We start from the raw sequence: 20,910 nt of genomic DNA on the forward strand, positions 1-20,910 counted from the left end.
ATTAAGTTTAGCAACATTATGAGGATTTAGTATTTTACGAGCAGGAGCTAAAACTGGTGAGGTATTTGTGGAGTATCCATCCTGCGTAATGCGCAGGACATTTACAGGGCTAAACTTGCGCATTGAGCAGAGGTGCACAGCCTGGCCTCGACGATACGGCCTGCGCTTTCTAAACGTACGCGCTCGAGGCCTCATAAAGGCTTCAAACAGAAGCCGGGGAGAGATAAGGCTTCCAGGCGGTAGTAAAGATAAACCATGTCAGGCCAGCAACGTGCAGCCTTACCCTTCAGACTTTCTCCCATGTACACTTCCGCATCTCCATCTTTTTCACGAAAAGGAAATAAAATATTCACAGGATACATAAAGAGCAGAGCGCAAGGTAGGAGCGAAGTACACGGCAGGCAGTCGGTGTGCTTCCAGAAAAGTTGCCTTGAGAATTGCAGTCCTCGGCGCGTATATACAGGTCGAAATTCGGTAACCGACTTCAATAAACATCTTCGCGTATAAGAAAACTTATCACTCATATGTTTTGCTATAGGAGAGATGAGAAGCGAAAGACCGGGTCCCATTTATGGCCAGTGAACGCACCGAAAAGTAACAACAAATCAGTCTGAAGCGAGGCGTCCGTTATTCTGAGCCGACACGAAGACAGGGGGTAGCCGGCGCGACAGTTCAGTTGTCGACGAATAACCTGAACCTGCTTATCCACCCTCAGAAAAAAAAAATTTTAGACAGTCTATAGACTGTCCATAGACTTCTGTCTATGAAGTCTATAGACTCTCTATGGACAAATCCTAGAGAAAAGTCTATAGGCAATAAAAATGTTTTAGACAGTCTATGCACAATCTATAAATTTATGGCCATACACTTTCAGTAGACTTTTGTCTATAGACAGTCTGCGTACTATGAATCGACTAAAAGAAATTTGTATAGGAAGGCAATATAGTCTATAAGAGGTCTATAGACTGCCTGTAGACCATCTTTGTAAGGGCTCAACCTGCTTATCTCAGACAAAACAAATGTTCATGGTTCTCAACAGGAACCAGCACAAGTTCAAAGCGTTAGAAGCTCTCGAGACAACTATTGAATAAGTTAGAACCGACAAAAAGATAAGCTGAGAACTCAAACCAGGAAGGTGTGCAAGGACTTGGGCCACGAGAAGTTGGGGAAAGCTGACAGACTGCAAGAAACTTACGCTTAGGCCATTCTTTCAAAGACATCGTGTAATACCTCACGACAACGCAACTCGTGACATCCCTTTCAATAGAAGTGAAAGCATCGCTCAATGTAACGTACTCAAATGCATCGAAGGCAGCATTATGGAGTTTGTTAACTTTAGGTTTTAGAACCTTTGCGGCATGATCGTCAATGGTTTTCTAGATCTACCTTACACCTTAAGTCCTTGTACATAGACTACGAAGGCAAAATGTATATCCAAAAATGACGCTACCAGTACTGGGTCTTGTATTGTCCCGGTTCGTTCAGATTTATTCGTAGCTATGAGAAATCGAGAACTCGAACAGCTGCTAGGCGGCCTAAACATCGAGGCTTGCTTTAGATGCATCGGCGACTATTTCCTTCCTCCTGTACAATTACAGGATCCTTACATATATACGTGATCCTGAAAGAAAGGCGTAATGCTTTAGAAGGCCTGGAATTCACCTGTGAGGTCCATATCAGATACTGCCTGTTATTTCTCGACATCCAGATTGAGTTAAATGCCCCAAACACAAGTTGAACGTACAAGAGAAGAGGAGCAAAAGGCGTCATGAAGTTGCATTCCAGGCACTACAGGTTCTTGAAAAGGGGGTTGCAATGTCGTGCTTGAAGCAGTCCATTAAAAAACATTGGCTCACGATTTACCTGGTTAAGCCAAATACGACTTAGCAGAGGAGGGAGGGGAAATGAGGGCCTCGTTGTGACATACATATTGTCACGTGTGACGGCAGTCCGGCAGTCAGGAAGACGGCGGGAAGGCTTACAAAAGAAACTCTTTATTGGGCTGACTCCCGCCCGCAAAGAACTGAATGACTCGGCTGCGGCGATAGCAACAAGCGTTCTCGGCGTTCGTCGAACAGAACGTCCGCTGCTTTCGGCCGTGCCGAAAATTAAGGCTGACAACGAACTTTCGACGGCGTGCTAAATAACCAAAACAGCCTCGAACCATCTCGAACCATGTAGAAGCGGTTGCGCATGGGTACAACCATTCGAGATAAATGTGGTCGTATCTTATAAGGTCGTAAGGTCGTATCTGTGGTCGTAAAATGATAAGGCCTTCAGCATGAACAAATATTACAAAGCTTTGTGGCAATATGAAGGAAGCCAGCAGTCACTACACCAAGGGGCATGGAGAAACGTTTCTATCATTATTATATTATCTGTGGTGGTGATCAGTGGTAAATTCATGGTGTAATTATTTTATTGCCGAAAGATAATTGATGAGGAAGTGGAAGGAAAAACAACCATATGCAGCCGGTGGTATCCGAACCACCGAACTCCCCGATCCGAACTCACAACCACCGAATTTCGCATCCGGTATTACTGACCACAGCTCCCGCACGTTCGATCCCCTTCCACGTGACCTCCGCGGTAGTATAGGACATACTGCGTCCGCCGCTATGGAAAAGGGCGGCGCTGGTGGACGCTCTCAAGGATAGCTTACACGCAACCTAAATACTCCCGAAAATAGAAGACTGGAAAGCCGCCGCCACAGCTCAGTTGGCAGAGCAGCGGAAGCGAAAATCGGGCGTCGTGGGTTCGGATCACATCGGCTGCATGTGGTTTTTTTCCTCCACTTTCTAATCAATTATCTTTCAGCGATAAATTAATTGCACTATAATTTCCCACTTATCAACACCATTACAAAGGAACATTCCCCTATGCTCCTTCGTTTTGGTGACTGTTGGCTTCCTTCATATGTAAATGCAACTTAGATGCGTCAGCACGTTTTCCCTTGTTTAGTAGAAAAATTTTATAACGGCTATCAGTTGGACTGACGCGGAGGAAATGCGACAGCATTCGTTTCAGCCTCTACTGCAGAAAGTCACTGCTTCCATTCAGCAATTTTAACTGCCCGTTTCAGACGAATTTTGTTGAGTCATTCCTAGTCCGGCCTCTCCGCCTGAACACCACCTTCCACGGTTTGCAGGGGGAGGATTCACCTGGACATAGGCTTTTTCGATAGCGATCCACCTTCGGATGGGGATTTGGGTATAAAAAAGGTAATAAAGCTTAACTGATGTGCGGGATTGCAATAGGGTAGAAGAATTTTAATGAAACCAATTTAGGTGTTGAAATAAACTAAAGGTTTCATATAGTGAAACGAATACGAGTAAAGCACATGGGGTTGAAAAAAGCAGCCCGTCGCTCTGTTCATCAGGAAGTTGAGGGCGAATAAAGTGAAGCGACCGGTATTACAATACAATCCACTGACTTTGTTTTCTTTTCGTAATGAATTTTTGGGTTTACAGACTACTGTTATGAGGTAAGAGAAATGTAACTCACGTGCTGTGAGGCTGCACTTGGCAAAAACCATCGAACCACCGGCGAATGCGGTGCCGTAGAAGGCAACCATGGCCTCGAGGCTGGTGTCGCAGTGAATGCCAGCCATGTCGCCCGGTTGAAAGCCGAGGCTGGCCAGTCCACCGGCAACGCGGCTGCAGGCATCCTCGAGCTCTTGGTAGGTGCATCGCTCTCCCGTGTCGGCTTTGATCTGGCGGCCAGCAGCAAGACGACGAAACGTGACTTATTCACCACGGTGGTAAAGGAGAGGCTCTTTGTAAGATGCCATCCCATTCCCGATTTTACATATAACCAGGAGACACCCATCAACTTTTTCTGCATCTACGTTTGAGCTCATCTTTTACTTCGCGTCATGTCATGCTAACTTATCCCTCATGAATCGTTACACAGCGCCATACTAGTTCATACTTTCGCTGCCGCCTCTGAAGCATACATGGTAAAATTTTTATTGAAAGTAATTAACCTATATTACATTACTAATTAATTTCCAAATGATTGCGCGAATGTTACGGTTCGCAAAATTTATTTGCTCTACATTGCAATTACTTCCAAAATGTAATGAAAATGCTCCTAAATTTCTTTCTGGTTTTCATGCATACAAAAACCATAGCAAACGGAGTAAATGAACACCAGCCTTTCTCTAGATGCAACGCACATATTCTTTGGTGTTTCCGCCATATTCAGTCCCGGCCAACTATTCCCTGGTCCTTTTTCTTTCCTCTATCACAGGCCATCACAAAGATATGGCAACGCCAACATAGCAAAGCTAAACAAGACCACAGCCCAACACTTGTCACTTTCACTACGCTCAAGTCAGAAAAAAAGCGGTGAGTCAAACGCCTTCCTGCCCGGAGCTGTCGATAGTTTGAAACCTCCGAAGCATGTTAGTTGTTTCTTCAGTGATTCCAGGAATGGACCTCGGCAGCCTGCGCTCGGAAATTTCCACGCCATACGCTTTTCCGCCTGTTATGTTCATAACATTACAAATTACTGAAAATATAATTAAATTACTGCAATTTAATTACCGTAATTCAGTTATTGCCATATCTGCATTGAATCCATTGTTTCATGCCAGGGTAGTAAATTCGGCCAACGTTTATGAAGCAGCCTTAGCTTTATACTCAGGTTAACATTAAAGCGCTCCACCAAGCGTCATGGCCTGTATTTTGCGAGCGCACACGCACACATACACGCAAAAAAAAATACTTCCTGGGTACAGCATGCAAAACATAACTGTGCGCCAACAAACACATGGCAGGGTTCCCAGAGGAACCATGCCTTGTGGTTAGCGCAAATATGTTCATAGCATTAATAATGGGCTACAACACTGCTATTTTTTTCGTCGAAATTAAGTAGAAATTAGGTAGCTAGTAGCTCTCTTAGCCTTATTTGGTCATGAGTACACTCGCCTCCCCATTGCTTAGCACACGTAACGTTGCGATGCGGAATGGCATGAGCAAGCCTTCTGCTACGGGCTACATAAAATGGTTCCACATAACGGAAAGGAACAGATTGTAAGGCGGGACGATAAAAGGAGACAACAATAAAGTCGTTGACCAGCAACTCAAGTTTATTCTGAAGGTGTACAAGCAATATGCAGTCATGGGAGAAGTAAGTTTTCACAGGTTCTTCTTCTTCTTCTTTGCACCAGAGGTGCCCCGCCAGAGACGGTTGGTTAAAAATCGAAGACTGAAGCTTGATCTTCGCACCAGGGGTGCCCCGTCAGAGACGGTCTCTCGAAGAGTCGAGATGCAGGGATAAGGCGAATACTTGAACTTTTATATACAGATATTTACAGCATAAGCATATACAAGTTTAGGTGCTGGAATTACATTAAACAGCAAAGGACAAACAACAAAAAAGGTGGAACTGGCTAATACTAGGGGAGGCCCCTACTCGGCGCGGCCGAAGATGCGTAGCATCTCACCTTAGCGCAGAACCCTGCTTCCGGCTCCGGGGCCCGGTTTTAAAGCCCTAAAGGCCCGGCCCACATTTCGTAGCTTCCAATCATGTTGCACTGCTCACATGATTGGTTTACCGAGAGCATGGTCAGCCCTCCAGCTTCCGTAGGACAAAACGCCCTTTCCACAAACACAAACGCACGGTCGTGCCAGCACGTGTGGAGTCGAACATTCTCTCCGCCACAAAATAAAATAAAAACACAAATAGACATTCGTGCCAGCACGTGCGCGAATCGGTACCGCGGGGCGGGGTGGACACCCGTACTTCTTGGCGCGTTCGCGAGCGGCCGCGTTCCAAATAGGAGACGCTTCGCTTTGAGCGCCCCCAGCCGCGTTCCAATAACCCCGCGTACACTACCGATCCCTTACAGGAGACTTAGCCAAGTCCACGTTGGTCGCGGTGTAAATGGCCAAAAAAGGGTTAAGATTCCAAGCAGGTGCCAGGGTTTAAAAATTTTGAGTAACAGATGGAAAGGAAAACAACAAAGCCCGAAGCGAAGAATGGGCGGTGAATTTTTAAATCACATCAGATTTAAGAAAAAAAATGGCTAAAAGGAAAATGTCGTTGTAAATTAGGTAAGATACAGAAAAGTTGCAATATGAAAGACGCGGTTATTTTTTTCCAGGTAGACTGCTCCTTTAATAAATATGTCCGGCCCTCTGAAGTCTCGATGGGATACTTTACCAGCAAGAAGTCTGTGCAACCGTGCACCCTTGCTCAGAGATCTGCTCCAAGAGCAGTATGACAGAAGCATATTGCCTCATCTGAATGACCACGACGTCGTCAATGTCACGTATTATGTCGACGATTACCTAAACCTCTCAAAATAAGTCACCGACAAGTTAGTTACTTATATGGAGTTTTATGGCGCATAAGTCACCGACAACAGGCTAACAGCGGAAGACGTTATGGACTTGTTTCGGGCCCCATTAACAGTCCTGTCATTAGTATATGATATACCAAAAAACAAAGAAACTCATGCTCCTTGACATGGTCCTCGTTGTATCACCTGAGCACATCTTGGAAGTGCGCAACACGCTCGACAAAACGCCCCCTACCCTACTTATCAGCTTACTCAAAACAGGAAGCGTATAGCATCGCCGTATCCGCTCTAAGGAACGCCAAGGTCGCGTGTCCACCGTGTTCCAACCACCGTGTTCCAACCAGTGCTGAGGTTCCAGACAGGCATAGCCGAAAAATTTCTAAGAGAGCTGCTCTCAAAGCATAGCACCAACCGCAATACCGATGAGTTCATGGCTACAGCAGTGATACGTCCACGAAGTCAGTCACAGAACGAAAAATATTTCCGGGAAACTCGAGTCGGTGTAGTTTTTTTCTACGCCTAACAACTTAAGAGGAATTCGCAAGAGCGTCTATCTCGACGTTCCGTCAAAAAGCCAGCGTAAGGTAAAACAGAAACAACGGTTCATGAAGCATGTGCGCATTCTGCTGTCTCGAGATACTGTTATCATGCGAAGCGTTTTACGTCGCACAAACAGTAAGGTGGATGAATGAGCGCCTGCTGGACCATGCAGATCACTCGAGAGAGACATAATTGCCCGTTAATTGCAAAAAGTGCCCTTACCTTCCACAAAACTGGAATTTTAGGACGGTACCGCGAGAAACGCACATAAAGATAGGCGAGGCTTAAATCATTCGCAACCATCGCGCCACTTGTGTAAGCAGCCCATCCACTGACCTACTTACGAAAGGAACAGCTTCATCTTAATCCATCTAACAACTTTTTCACTATCTGACCGAGCTTTCGGCCACGTTTTTTTTTTAGCCGTTTCTCTTTGACTACAATTTAGGCTTTTAACATTCACTGCACAATATTCTTTGCTTTGTTGTCTTCCTTTATACTCGTTAATCATGGCCTTTGGTTTCGTTTCATGCCGTTTAACATCCCAAAGCTACTGAGGGACGCTACAATGGAGGGTTCCGGATAATTTCGATCACCTGGAGTTCTTCGCACAATAGACGGGCAATACACGGGCGCACAATACATCCCACAATACGCGGGCCTCTAGACTTTCCCCTCCATCGAAACGAGACCACCGCAGTTGGGATCGAACCTGCATCTTTCGACTCGGCAGCCGAGCACCCTAACCGCTGAGCCACCGAGGCGGCAATCATCTTTTCATGTGAAAACATTATATGACTCATCGGCTAAGAAACCCAGCGGCGTTGACCAGCAGTTTCGCGGCAATATAGAGGCCGACAAGAATGAACATCGAGGCGAACATCACATAACCTGCAGGTTTTTTATATTCTTGATGTTCAGCTCAAACAATTATTAGCCTATACTAGGAAGACCTCAGAGCACTCTTTGTAGCTGTATGTACGGCTACACTCAGGTTGACGGTAATCAGCAATTACTCCCTAACTATCTTGCAGTGCATTTCGCACAAGTGAGTGTACAAGTGTTCACTTTTGCAAAGATGCCTCCTTTTTGTTGCCGGCGCTCATGCAAAATCACTACCATGTTAACGGATTCAGATTATGTAACTTATCAAATGTAAACACCGCGAGTCATGTGGTCTCGCATGCACCAAACGCGCAAATGGCTCATGCCTTTAAGGAGAGGGCTGAGTCGGGCTGGTTGGTTCATGGTGAATGGTACAGCAAAACAGAGCTGACGGACGGGACGGATGTGTCTGTCTCATCTTCTTCTGTCCCGTCCGTCAGCGCTGTTTTGCCGAACCATTCTCATGCCTTTCTCAGTCCTTGGCTTAGACTCGAGATTCTTAGCTTAGAACGCGCATATTCGCTTACCAACGCTGTCCGGTCCTTGAAAGCGCCCCAAAGAGTTCTCAAGTAGGCCGCGTAGTCCACTTCTGGGATAGGCTTGTCTGGTGAATACCCCTTCACTATCCGATCCTCGATGACGGGTGCATCATCTATGATGCGGTCCATGGTTCTCGGCAGCCCTGAGAGGTCCGGACGACCTGACGCAGTCCCAGCTGTCAACGATTCAACTGCAAGCAGACGCTTTCTTTGTTTCTGGAGTTATTGCGAGGTTGCTTCGTGAGTCCAAACGCACGCAACGTTGCTTCCTCCTTGCGCTTAATAGTCCTTAGAAAGCTTGTTTTTTGCTGTTGTCCAGAAGGTCACCATCGGCACATGAAACACCCTTACACGTGAAGGTCGTCGGCGGCCTCCCGTGCCGAGCTGTCTGCGACGCACTGCCAGCGTGCAGCAGGCTCTTTGTTTCTCCTTCTCGTTGCGCCCTCGCCCGGTCCGACTGGCCAACTACGACAGCAGTTGCCCAGCGCAGCAGCCGGGATGATTGCTCGGCGCTTGCAGAGAACAGAGTAAAGCGAAGTTGCTGAACGAGGAGGAGCTCAAGAGTAAAGATTGCGGAGAAACGAAAGAGGCGAGGTGCTCGGAACTGCTCGGAAGATAAGGGTCGAGATAACGCCTGATCACAGGGCCCGGCCTCTACCAAGAATCTTGCCGCCTGACCTACCAGTTCAGAAGGTAGGCAAAATTTGCGCACTGCCACAAAACAGGAAGCTGGAGAATGGGACTTCCGAGTACAACGCATGTCACCTGGCAGGCATAATACTTTATGCCAGAAGGCACACTGAGTCGAAATAAAAAAAAAAGAATCTGTGCGAAATCACATATTTGTGCTACGCAGAAGTCGACGATGAGCGGGCAGTGCCGCGGGTAGGAGCTCTCGCGCTAGGCGAACTTGCAACGGACGTTTTTTTTGCGCGGAATTGGCACCCGATCATGTCCACTCTTGCGCCTTGTATCGTCGAATCATGGACCAACTCGCCCAACAGTCAATTCTTCTGGATTGGTACCCTTCGGATTAGTGCTTACGCACTAAAACTGCGCAAGGGAAGTGACAGCTATGCAGCGGGGAGGGAGATTATGAGAAGCGCCTCCATAGCCCAACGGGAACTGTGATATTTCGAACTGCGTCATTCATTCTGGATAAAGAAGCGTTTTATCTTAAAACGCTGGTTTAAATGTGTGCCTTTGGCACGCATGATTTACGTGCCACTGAGTGCGGCCTGGCAAATATCGAGTTCCAAATCGTGTCAAGTGTGCGCCAGGAAGGCTTTTGCGTCGACGTCGAAAACTCGCTTGTTTAGCTGAAGTCTATGCGCAAGACAGTCTGCATACAACTCCAGCAAGGAGCACTTCGTAATCAAGTGTGGCAAAATGCATGTACGGCTTCAGCTCACATATATCGCGATGTCTTCATTTGCAGTTTCTATTTCGTAAACCGTGGTGACGCCGCGAGAAATGAGTAAAAAAAATTGGTGGCATCAAAACAGCATTTTTTATTGCAAAGAAACTAAGTCAAACTCATTTTGCGGCAGCTTCCACCTTCGTCGAAAGACTTTATCACCCGTTGCGTTTATATTTTGACCTTCATGAATTCTGAACAGTTTCATATAACAGCAAATAGACGTTATGGCTGGTAAGAAAAAATTGCAAAAATTTTCCAAGCTGGTCGAGGAAAAAACCACTCCCTACTCCCTTGCATAGTCATCTATAGGACCCGTCTGGCTCAACTAGGAGACCAATCCAGACCTTATCTTCGACCTCTTATGTCAAGACATGAAGTCGAGATCAGTGTCTGACGGCATCGATTACCTGCAGATATTTCCTATCTTTTCTATTTGCTTTGAAAGCTGCTAATGAAACGCGGTGCTGGTAGTGTAAGGTTTTGCAAAGTTTTCAACATAGCATACAAATGCTTCTGCAACAGTTGCTGATGCGAATTAAGCAGCTTTTTTTCATGTTAATATTCATGCGCTGATGCACACTTGGAAGAATGAAGCTCAGGTTCCTTAAAGAAAAGCAGAGACAGTGGTTCGGTGCCAACTCAGTCGAACATGGAGAAGAGTGAAAAAATGGCAGAGAAAAGAATGAAAGAATAAAAAGCGGCCGCGTTTCGATGCAGGAGAAACGCAAAGGCGCCAGTGCGCTGTGCGATGTCAGTGCACGGTAAAGATTTCTAGGTGGTCGAAATTATTCATCAGCCCCCCTACCCACAACGACTGCTTCGCTAAAGCAAAAATCGTGTGTGATGTACCCCAGTTTACGTGACCATGCCCTTTAATAATTTTTTTGCAGTTATTGTTATGTTGATTATGAACTGCCGAAATACGATAAGTACCAAAATTTTAATTTTGAAGATCTGTCTCTTTCGGCTCTATAGGCTACTCATTTACGAGGTTGTGTAGTGTAGTAAACTCTCTTTTTCTTTCAGCTTTATTTCGTCATGCGTCATGGCCAGTTTTATTTTCGAGGGCTATCGCCGTTGAAAGCAGCTGACCATGGCGTGGAATGTCAGTATGCTCGAGAATAATTACCAGGGTAAACAAACAGATGCCTGGGAAAGAACCTCCGTAGAATGACCAACTGTCACACACAAAAACAGAGTAAGGTATCAGGGAAGGCGTAAACAGTCAACACACGGACTGGCTCACCCGGCACATAGTTCGCGAACCCTCGCTGAGGCGGCGTAACGATGTGAGGGCTAAGCACGCAGTGACTTGATAAGAAGGCGCTTTACCTTCCTGGCTCTAGTGCAGCTGCTGCTGCGCCGTTTGGCAGAGAGAGCTGTCACTCACGCCGGACTTCGGAGTCACTCCTTCCTCACGTGTTCCTGGCAGCACGCTTCGGCTCTTATTCTTATCAGCTCTTGCTGTCGCCCATTCGAATGAAAGAGAGAAGAAAAGGAAACCCTTCGTTTAACTGGAGACGATGTTTGTCTCAAGAGCGACGGGTGCCAACATGGTGCAAGTTGAAATCCGATGGGCTCTGCTTAGGAATCTCTTTTCCTTCGAGTAAAAGACTCGCATCATTACCAGTCGCAAGTTCTCGCAGCAAACGCAACCTCTGCAACAATGCATATTAAGTTTACCGTGTTTGAACATGAAGGACAATGATAAAAACAGATAAAGTCGCGAACGCTAGCTCAACAACACGTCGGGCACAATCATCCACCAGCGACACCAAAAACGTGTAAGCCAAACAGGGAAGCAGGGCAAAAGAAATGCACTTGCACGGTTGCACTACGGTTAGGAAAACATTAAGCGCCCTTGCGCTTGCATTCTTGCATTTCTTTTTTCAATGCCTCGAGCGCTTCTGTAGCACAAAACTTGAGTTATTGCAAGGAAGCCGTGGTGTACTGCCTGGTAATGAAAGTATCCCTTTGACACACTCCTGAGGCACCATGGAAACTCGAAAACAAGATCCTCAGCAAATTAAATCCTCGTTACGGTCTCTACTGTTGCAGCTCTTGCTTACGGGGTTACTAGCAGCGACATGTCATTCACAGATCTTGCTTTCGATATAAATTCCTATTTTATTTCTCTCTGAAGAATTACAAAGCAAGCGCCTTCGGACTCACACTCTAGGTGCATATAGAGTTGCTGTTTACGTAATAAAGGGGCGAAACCCAGCTTAGGATTTGGATGCGTTCTATTTGTCTTAGATACACACCTAAATGACTGACAAGTTGAACCTAAAAAAAAAGACACTTCCACGTGTGTGTGGCATCTTGGAAGGCATCATTCTGACCGCCTGCTCAGAAGTGTAAAGTACACCTCGCGCAGATTCCTTTCAGCCTTAGGCACTCTCGAAAAATAGTAGGCTGTATCGTAAATTTTATAACGAGATCCAAAAGTCCAAATCAGTCAAACCAGTAGCATAGAATGATGGGATGCACATTTCCAGTAGGTCTGTTCACGACAGTGTACTACTTATGATGGTCGCCTCTTGGGACAATTCTGTCATGGTAAGCTGGAGAAAACGTGCAGGCGTACAAATTCTCTGTATAACTCACTTGTAAGTACATCTATACCTCTCTGCAAGCACCGGTGGAAGCGAGCAGTACTAATGCATTCAGTCGTCCGCGGAAGTCTTTAAACCTTCTTTTATAATAAAATCAAGTGCACAGAAGGGAAACAAGCGGCATCTGGCGTTTATGTAAAAGAGGCAGCATTTTCTTGTCCCTTCGAAAACGAGCAAAAGGAAAATTAAAGAAAACAGTAAAATGCGCAGTTCGTCCGCGAACTTGGAAGCTAGCGATGACGCTGCTCGAGATGGGAAGAGCTAGGCGAATGCGAAGCATGCATGCCTGCGAAACTGCGAGGCCAAGTTGAAGCGATAGGCGCCTCCGGAGCGCGTGGTAATAGAAACCGCGGTAGGCATCAATGCACGAGTGTAAGCAAACGATGACAGCGCGCTGCCTGATAAGCAGAGCAAACACCACCACCGCATTTTGAGTGCATGTTTGTGAGCAGGAGATAGGGTGTGAGACACCGATGTTACGGTACAAGTTTCGCTCGTGTCATTCTGTTGTTTAATTTTTAATGCGAAGGGTATTGGTGAGCCCGCACTGGCTTTTTCTTTCCAATGTTGTGGGACGTGACGTTACGTGCAGTAGCCTTCAGCGGGCCCTAACAGTTCTGCAGGAGGAATATGACAAGGGAACGAGGCCTAACTTACCTGCTCATAGCGATATCAGCACACGGATTGAGCGGAGTATGGTGAACAAGACGAATTTTAAACGTGCTAAATTTCATGCCTGCCTTACTAAGTTCGCGAAGAGCTTGTAAATCGTTTGAGAAGCCTCGTTTGCTCACCGCTTTTTTCTGCGGTGGACTACGCACCCATGAACCACTACGAACGGACCTGTGTTGCTGCGAGGCGACCGTTTGAAAATTTGTGTGTGCTGTCCACCGTGGTGCATGCCAATGAAACAGCATTCCTGAACAAAACGTCTTAATCTTTTCGTCTGTGCATTGTTTTACGTGTGCCAGTGTTTGGATCAGTTGCGATTGAACCAGATGGTATAGTCAGCTCTTCTAATGTTTTCTTTGTTTCTTTCTGCTGTAACAGTCCTTGCTAGCGCTGCTTTTGTGCCGTTTCGACATGATCAACCGCCTAGCCCGAAACGCAGTCATTGTGTAAGCGCTTTGGCTGATGCGCAAACATGTAATCTGCGATTTAAGCAGTAGAAGCGGATAAGAACACCCACTCTACTCTTAAGCATTCCTCATTCTTTCAACACAAGCCCTTTCCAGAGCCACCCGGTAATCAAGCCCACATTGCTGGAACCGACAACGTTGGCCATTGTTCAGTTCACGATAATAAATCAATAAACTTTATTCCAAGGATATCCTGCGTCCCGTGTGGGAGAGAATAAGGGCCGGACTCACCATGTGAGAGAAAATTAGATTTTGCCCTCCAATGGACCGCTCAATGACCTCGGGCATAAAATAAATACGCAGCGCTATCCAGACTGTGCCATCCTAGGTCATGTCACACAAGCAGGTCTTGCAGTTCTCGCATTAAAGGTACACCGTGTCAGGCCCATTCTCTGTGGTTGTAACCAGCAAATCTCATAGGTAGTGCGTTTCGAGCGCTTGAGCATTGTGAGGTCAAGCGGGCTAAACTAAAGGGCCATACCTACGCATATTAGCAGCGCGCATTAGTTAGGCATTAGGCATTAGTTTGCACAAGTGAACGACTGCAAACTGACATGCAGTGACTACGCTGTCATGCTCTTGGCTACCACATTCCAACAGAATCAAGCCTAGCTACAGTGCGCACGTTACAACGTGCGGTCTTCATATTGCGAACCGGGTAAGCTTCCGAACGTATGCCTAATCAACACCTTCAACCAAGGCCCGAGCGGTTTCTTCTCTCCACTGGACTGACGTCAAAGCAAATAGCTGGTCAGAGCGCTTTAATCATTACAGTTGGGAAACAGTGCTTCGAAAAAGTTGCTAGTCCCAGTGGACATTCTTAGGAGGTTAGCAGATGGCGGCCCAATCATAAAGGAGCCAATGAAAGCTGTCGCCGTTTGTCATTATCTTCCTAAGAACTCATTTTTTGCTTGTTTTAGCTCTTAGCTCTTATTTGATCTTCCTACTGTCATCAATGAATTTTTGTTAGTGCATCTGTTTCACACATTTTGTTTCCGGGCGCTAGTGCCTTAGTGACAGAGAGATCAGCGCTGCTTGCATTTGCGTTGACAACGTTTTGGCAGAAACGCGTCGCTGGAGCAATATGCCGTTGGTATTGACAACGTTCTAGACTCCGCTGATTTTGTGGAAAGGAAAGGCGCATAACTGGCTCCCAGATTCAGTGGACACCTCAATCGCGCTTTGAGGTACGGGGTGGTGGTGTCCACCTGCAAAAACCTACTTTTGTGTATTTCTTGCTTAGCAATGCTAACCCGCCAGAATTTTGTTTTTTGCATGCCGTTTCCATTTTGTTGTTTTTGTAACTCTCCGCGCCTCGGCCGTACTTTTCTTGACCGCGGTATCATATGTATATAGTATATATATCAAAAGTTATTTCTTGGCAGCTAATTGATCAATATAAGATAAAGTCACCAGAAACTGAAAAACATAACAGGGTTTAATCCACGACGCTTCTATATATACATATATATATGTTAAGCTGCCAACTGAATCTGTGTCTGCGTTATATGCATGTAAATACGTTGTATATGACGTGCCAATACACTTCAAACATTATTCAACGACAACGCGGCGCCTGAGAGCTGACCACACTAACACACCCTGCAAGAATTGCCTAAGTGAAAGCCCGTTATAGGTTTCGTTTAGTTTATGGGGCTAGCATCCCAAAGCGAGTCAGGCTATGGGAACGCCATAGTGGAGAGCTCCAGATAATATCGACTACCTGGGATTCTTTAACGTGCACTGACATCGCACAGTACACGGGCCTCGAGCATTTCGCCTTCATCGAAATCCGACCGCCGCGGCCGGTATCGAACCCGCGCCTTTCGGGTCAGCAGCCGAGCACCATCAAAGCCTCTTATAGGCTCACTTTTAGCAAGCTGGAAAAGCCATCTTGCCATGTGTATAAAATGAAAGGTGACATACTTCTTCCTTGCTGGCATGTTCTAGGATGCGTGAGGGCGGATAGCAAGCCCTTGGGCAACGAGGCTTCCATGAAGGTCGTGGCGAGTGATGAAACAATTGAACGTAGGAGTACAGGATCGGTAAGGCGGGTGCGAAGGAAACGAGCGAAGTGCAACGAGCGAAGGAAAATGACGCCCACAGCCTAACCTCAAAGGCGGAAGCGGGCACAAATTTTTGAGTAACCACACAAGCCTAATAATTTGGAAGCAAAGCGTACGTCACTTGTTTTATTACACGAATTTTTGTCAAGAGAAAAGACCAATAAAAGTGCATTTATGTCACTGCATAATTTCAATCAATCCAAGGTTGCCTGTAGATTCATGTCCCCATATATCGGAAAATGGCCGCATGCCGAGATGGCCCCTGCAGTGTAGGTTGCCGCGGCCGAAGGTTGCCAAAGTCAGCGATGCGTTGGCGGTAACCGTTGGCCCGAGGCCGATTGCCGACGAATGGCCGTACTAAGCCCATTGTCGATCCGTGAGCTCAGGAGAAACTCGGCGGCCGATCTCGGCCGGATTAATTTTAGTCGTCCAGATTGCTGGGGCCATTTTAGGCCAACCCCAGCTTTGCTGCCTGGCGTGTTGCTTTCTAAAAGCCGAGATTCAAAACTGTGATTTACTTGCAGATAACACAATAGCAGTTTTGCCATGTGATAGTGTCATATATGATATATCTAGCTTCTGAAAATTTGTGAATAGTATCAACATCGTCTTTCAGACTGTTTCATCAAGTGACCACTCAGCTTTGTGTCGAAATATTTAAGCTGATTGTAGGATGAGTAAAGCAGCCCATCACGAAACAGAGGGTGTGGTTTGGCGATTAGGCTACAAAGAGAGATGGTCTGCTACCGTTCGCCGTAGAGAATTCTGCCACACCCTTCATTCCATCAGCTTCGCCGCCGCATTTACTTTGGTCGACAAGGTATGCGCCGTCATAGGACTACGTGAAAAGACCGAGTTGGCAGGTATGCTGGTCACGTGACATAGCCGAGCGTGGTGGCAGGTTCGGTGGCAGTTGGCAGCTGCGTTTGGTTGCGTGCAGACGAGTCCAGACAGCTCCCCAGGTTGCAATGCAGCGATGATCAGTGCCCCATGTGTCTACCGCAGTCAAAAATCCCTGCAAACTGAGAGGGTGACCAACAAAAGTCTGTCACTGAAGATAGAATATCGGCGGCTGCACAGGCTCAGAGTATGAGGCGAGCCTGCAGCAATGCCGCAGGAGGAGAACAAGTCCAGCTTTCTTGGACTAACATTTTGAATATTAGAATACTGTAAGGCATGGTTATGGAAATATTGATATGTCGCGAAATCTTTATTTTAAAATGTTTCCAGCGATTGTATCGAACAGTTAAGACTGCCATAGAAAACCAATGGGGAGTGCTTTTTACAATAGCAAATTCGTTAATAGAAAAAAAAATACAAGACTGCCGTCAGGTGATCTGCGGATATATTGATTGCTATAGAGAAATATTACATTATAAGAAAAAACTGCGTTCATCAACGGTTTCCCGCTCAAAAATGCTTTTGTCCAGAATTGCTGGGTATGGCAGGCCGAGTGGACTTCAGACTTTGATGCTGTCACATTATCAACACGTAATGTAATTAAGTGCCCCTTAAATTTTTGCACTAAAGAGTACATTCAAAGAGATTTTTTTATCACCGCCTAGCAAAGAGACAGATGCGATGTGTTGCATGAACTGCTTTTCCTCGCGATGAAAAACGCCTCTGACAGTTCGCGTACCAAGACAGGCCTTTGCTCCTGGAAAGAATTTCGATTCCGTGAAGGAGAAGTTCACAGTTGCAAGAACAGGAAAAAAAGGGGTAAATGCGTGTTCACTGCGCTATGACTGCCTCTAGGGCAACGGTTGCTTTCTGAATCAAATATTTTGGCTTTGTTAGCTACCCTTTACGTGCTATGGCGTAATCATTAATACAGTGGCCAGTATCTCCAACTTTCACTTTCCCACATGAGCGGAAATGCCGTAGACAACCTAGTGACACAGCCAGCCATTGCAATGCCTCCGCCATTGACCTTTGGGTAAGTTGTGGCCATTGTGCGTGGAGCGGAAAAGAATACGTGTGAGACGCCGCCCTGCTCATTTGCTACCCATCTGAAGGTGTGAGACGCCGTACGAATGTAATGACAGCACCACTGGTTTAGCGGGGCCCTGCCGTAGCGAACGACTTGTTTTCAGTGGCCTTCACTCATATTTACGTGCAGAAAAAAAAAACTCACAGCTGACAATACAATACTGCTTAATTTCGTGAATTCGAACTCGAAAGAGATGAAAAATTCGTTAGAATTAACAAGAGTCTGAACTAACGGTAACCAAATCGGAACTAGGAGTTGCGTGGTGCACAACGTTTGGTGAGCAACGCGCCAGATCGGGATGGGTCTTTCGCGCGTGTGCAACCGATCAACACCAGAGAGGAGCAGCCTCAAGACGGCTCGCTGCGGTGAAGACGTCCTCCCCCTCGTGCTCGTGCGGGCTTCAAGCGGTGTGGTGAAGATGTGGGAACATAGGCTCAGAAAAGAGGCGAGGGTGAGGTTGGTGGAGACCGGAAGCGGTGAGATGAGTGAGGTAAAACGTGCACAGCTTAAATTGCTAGCAGTGAGCCGCATATTTTGAGAAAAAAAACAGTGACTCACCATGCCATTGTCGGAAACCATAAAGAAAGTCACGCCTCCATGTTGCTAGCCAGTCACGCCTCAATGCGAAACTACCCGCGCCACAACGGCCGGCTCGCCCTCGCTAAGCTCGCTAAAAGCGCAGTTCGTGACCTCGGCCTGAGTATGCAGCCTAAGTTGCTTGCAGTGCAGCGTAGATTGTCAAAATAAAAAGTTTCTCACCCGGGACGCCGAAAAACTCATACACACGGTTTGTGCAAACTATAAACGAAAAAATTCACCTACGATTACTGCACTCCCAATGCAAAGTTTGAGCGCAGCTTGATTTTGCGATATATTGAGGCAGAAGACATGTACGACGCTTAAGCTCCCTGAAGAGCTCCCCACTGCCGCTTTGCCGCACAATGTATCTCAGTTATTGCACTGAACAAAAGTTCCTCAGTGGTGCAGAGCGCAGCGGTGCAACCCTTGCCCGGCTGCGGCATCCTAGCTCTCCCGCGTTTTTGCCGTTATTTCAGCGTGTTGCGGCTATTATGCTGCGTGTGAGTGCCGTGAAGGATGCCGAACACCTGATCTGTGTCTGGCTGCTATTCCGTCTCAGAGGAACAGAGAAAAAAAGGTGTTTTCTCCATGCAGTCACACTTAACGGCGCGAAATGTGGCAGCGGGCCACACCACGACAGGAATGTGGGCTTTGCGTTCGGTTCCCCGTATGTCCGTATTTGTGACGACTTGGAAATCAATGGCATCGTTTGTGTCAATAAATGGGTTGCCCAATGTCCCATTGTCGGGACACAGCGCGAGATATCGAAGCTCAAGCTGGATGTAGCACAGCGGTTATTGGCCTCCCGGTGTATTTGTCGAGCTTTGAATCTGGACCTCCGCCGATAACACAAAGATAACGTTGGCAAAGCCTTCAGCCATACACAAGCAAGTTGATACTGTGCCGATCGTGTGCAAGAACCGCTCCGAAACCAGCTGCTGTGTCAAATGGTGTTGCGAAAGAAGGTAATTAGCAGGGTAAATAGCAGAAAATTAAGGTAAATAGCAAATTCTCGCACATGAAGTGGAAGCATTGCCGGACCCGAATTTTGTGACAAGGTCCACGCCTGTCCTTCGTCAAAACCGACCGACCCTTAATTCACGCGTGACCAGTAGGAGTAGCGCAGAATATCACGTCCATCATCCCGGTCAAATAATAAAATAATCGTCGCTTATAATAAAGCAGTAGCTGTATGACAACCATGCGTCGTTGGTATAAACGCGGCAGTTGTGCAGCATTTTATTGTCTCTTTAAAGGGATTCTATGCCGACGGGAAAAATCGGAAGCCCGGAACCAGTGCGGGAGGTTCGTAAAAGTAATGCAATGAAATCTGCGACACGGGAATCGTCTTCTAGCAAAAAGTGGAAGCGGTGCCTACACCTATCGCCACATTATGCTAGGCAAAAGAAAAGCTGGGGACTAATTTTCGGGTTCCGTAACTTGCATATTTTCGACTAAATACTTCCGGGCACTGAAAGTAAGCATGAGTTATTGAGATTTGATAGGCATGCCACTTCAGTTTGTTGCTTGCATTGTATGTGCTGCGAAAATCAATCAATCAATCAATCAATCAATCAATCAATCAATCAATCAATCAATCAATCAATCAATCAATACTTTATTGAACATCATCAGGATGTTGGGTGCACCGGCAAAAAGCCAGTGATGAGACCGGACATAAATGATTGGAACACGTCGTTAATTGCAGTCGTATAAGGGACTATCTCCATGACGAAACTAACGAAACAAGCCGGTCCATAAAAGCTCAGACGCCCCAGGTTGGTTGGACACTTTCTTTTTAGGTGCCTACGAATAGCATATCAAGGCACTATTGACCACGCGATGGACAGAACTTGATAGTGTCATCGTAAAGCCTCGCATTTTTCTAGACGGGGTGCGCACCAATCAATCAGATTCTGCCAAAACAAATCTCTTCAAAAATGCCTTAATTCAGAGAAGAAAAGCGTGGCATGCGCGTTCACAGGTGATGACCGCTGATCTTCCATTCCGCTGTTATGATTCAGCTTGCAACCCGCGTTTGACCAGACGACAACCCCAAAGAAGGATGCCGCGCTGAAAAAGCGTCTGCGTGATTTTCTCAGGCTTCGTTGGGTGGAGATGACCTTCCCGGAAAAGGACGCCCGGTGTCAGCGACCGACGACGGACGAAACCAAGGAATAAAAGGGAATAAAGGGACGAAGCCATCAAGTGATTACTCGTTTCCGTCAGGAGCCGGACCCACCGTAGAGAGCTCGCCTCAGTAAAACGGCGAGTTGAACGAGTTGGTACATCTTGAGAAAAAAACAGCGCAGGAACAGGGACACAAGAAAAGAAGATGAACAGCGCCTGTCCCGTCATCTTCTTTTCTTGTGTCCCTGTTCCTGCGCTGTTTTTTTCTCAAGAGCTCGCCGCATTTGAGGCCCGCGGCGTCGCAAGTACCATATGTGTTTTCGGTGACACGGAGCCGCTTGCACCCCTGTTGCTGCACTGTAGGAATTCGCAGCGGACTTGCAACTTCTCCTCTCCCGTTCCCACGGGTTGACTCTGCAACGAGTGACTCCGCCTGCTACAGTGCTGTGCAGATTTCATTGATGCCCATCTTGGGAAAATGTGCCTCGTGTTGGATTGGCCTCCGCCTGATGGAGGGGCGGAACCTTAGGGGATTTAAGGACGGTGCTGAGTGCAAAAGGACGCTCTGGGCCCTGTCCAAAAGGCTCATCCAGTCGCTTTACGCTATGAACTCTTAAATTTTGACTATCTTTCTTCAGCATGTAAATAAGTTTCGTAAAAATGCCCTTAAACCCACTCGTTTTCGTTTTCACAAACTTCA

General features: G+C 46.7%; 1 protein-coding gene across 1 annotated transcript in view; it reads right to left on the reverse strand.

Moving 5' to 3' along the window:
• LOC149351124 (uncharacterized) overlaps positions 1–8,811 on the reverse strand; it is a 30,360-nt gene extending 21,549 nt beyond the window's left edge. The window contains exons 1-2 of the mRNA XM_089580375.1: positions 8,260–8,811; positions 3,505–3,712 (exon numbers count right to left, since the gene is read on the reverse strand). Of these exons, the coding sequence (XP_089436501.1) occupies positions 3,505–3,712; positions 8,260–8,400 (349 nt within the window). The 5' untranslated portion in view covers positions 8,401–8,811. The remainder of the gene's footprint in view (positions 1–3,504; positions 3,713–8,259) is intronic.
• Between the last annotated feature and the right edge of the window lie 12,099 nt (positions 8,812–20,910).

This window comes from Amblyomma mixtum, chromosome 3 (genome assembly GCF_055824585.1).
Source record: "Amblyomma mixtum isolate Tamu chromosome 3, ASM5582458v1, whole genome shotgun sequence".
Classification (NCBI taxonomy): Eukaryota; Metazoa; Arthropoda; class Arachnida; order Ixodida; family Ixodidae; genus Amblyomma; species Amblyomma mixtum.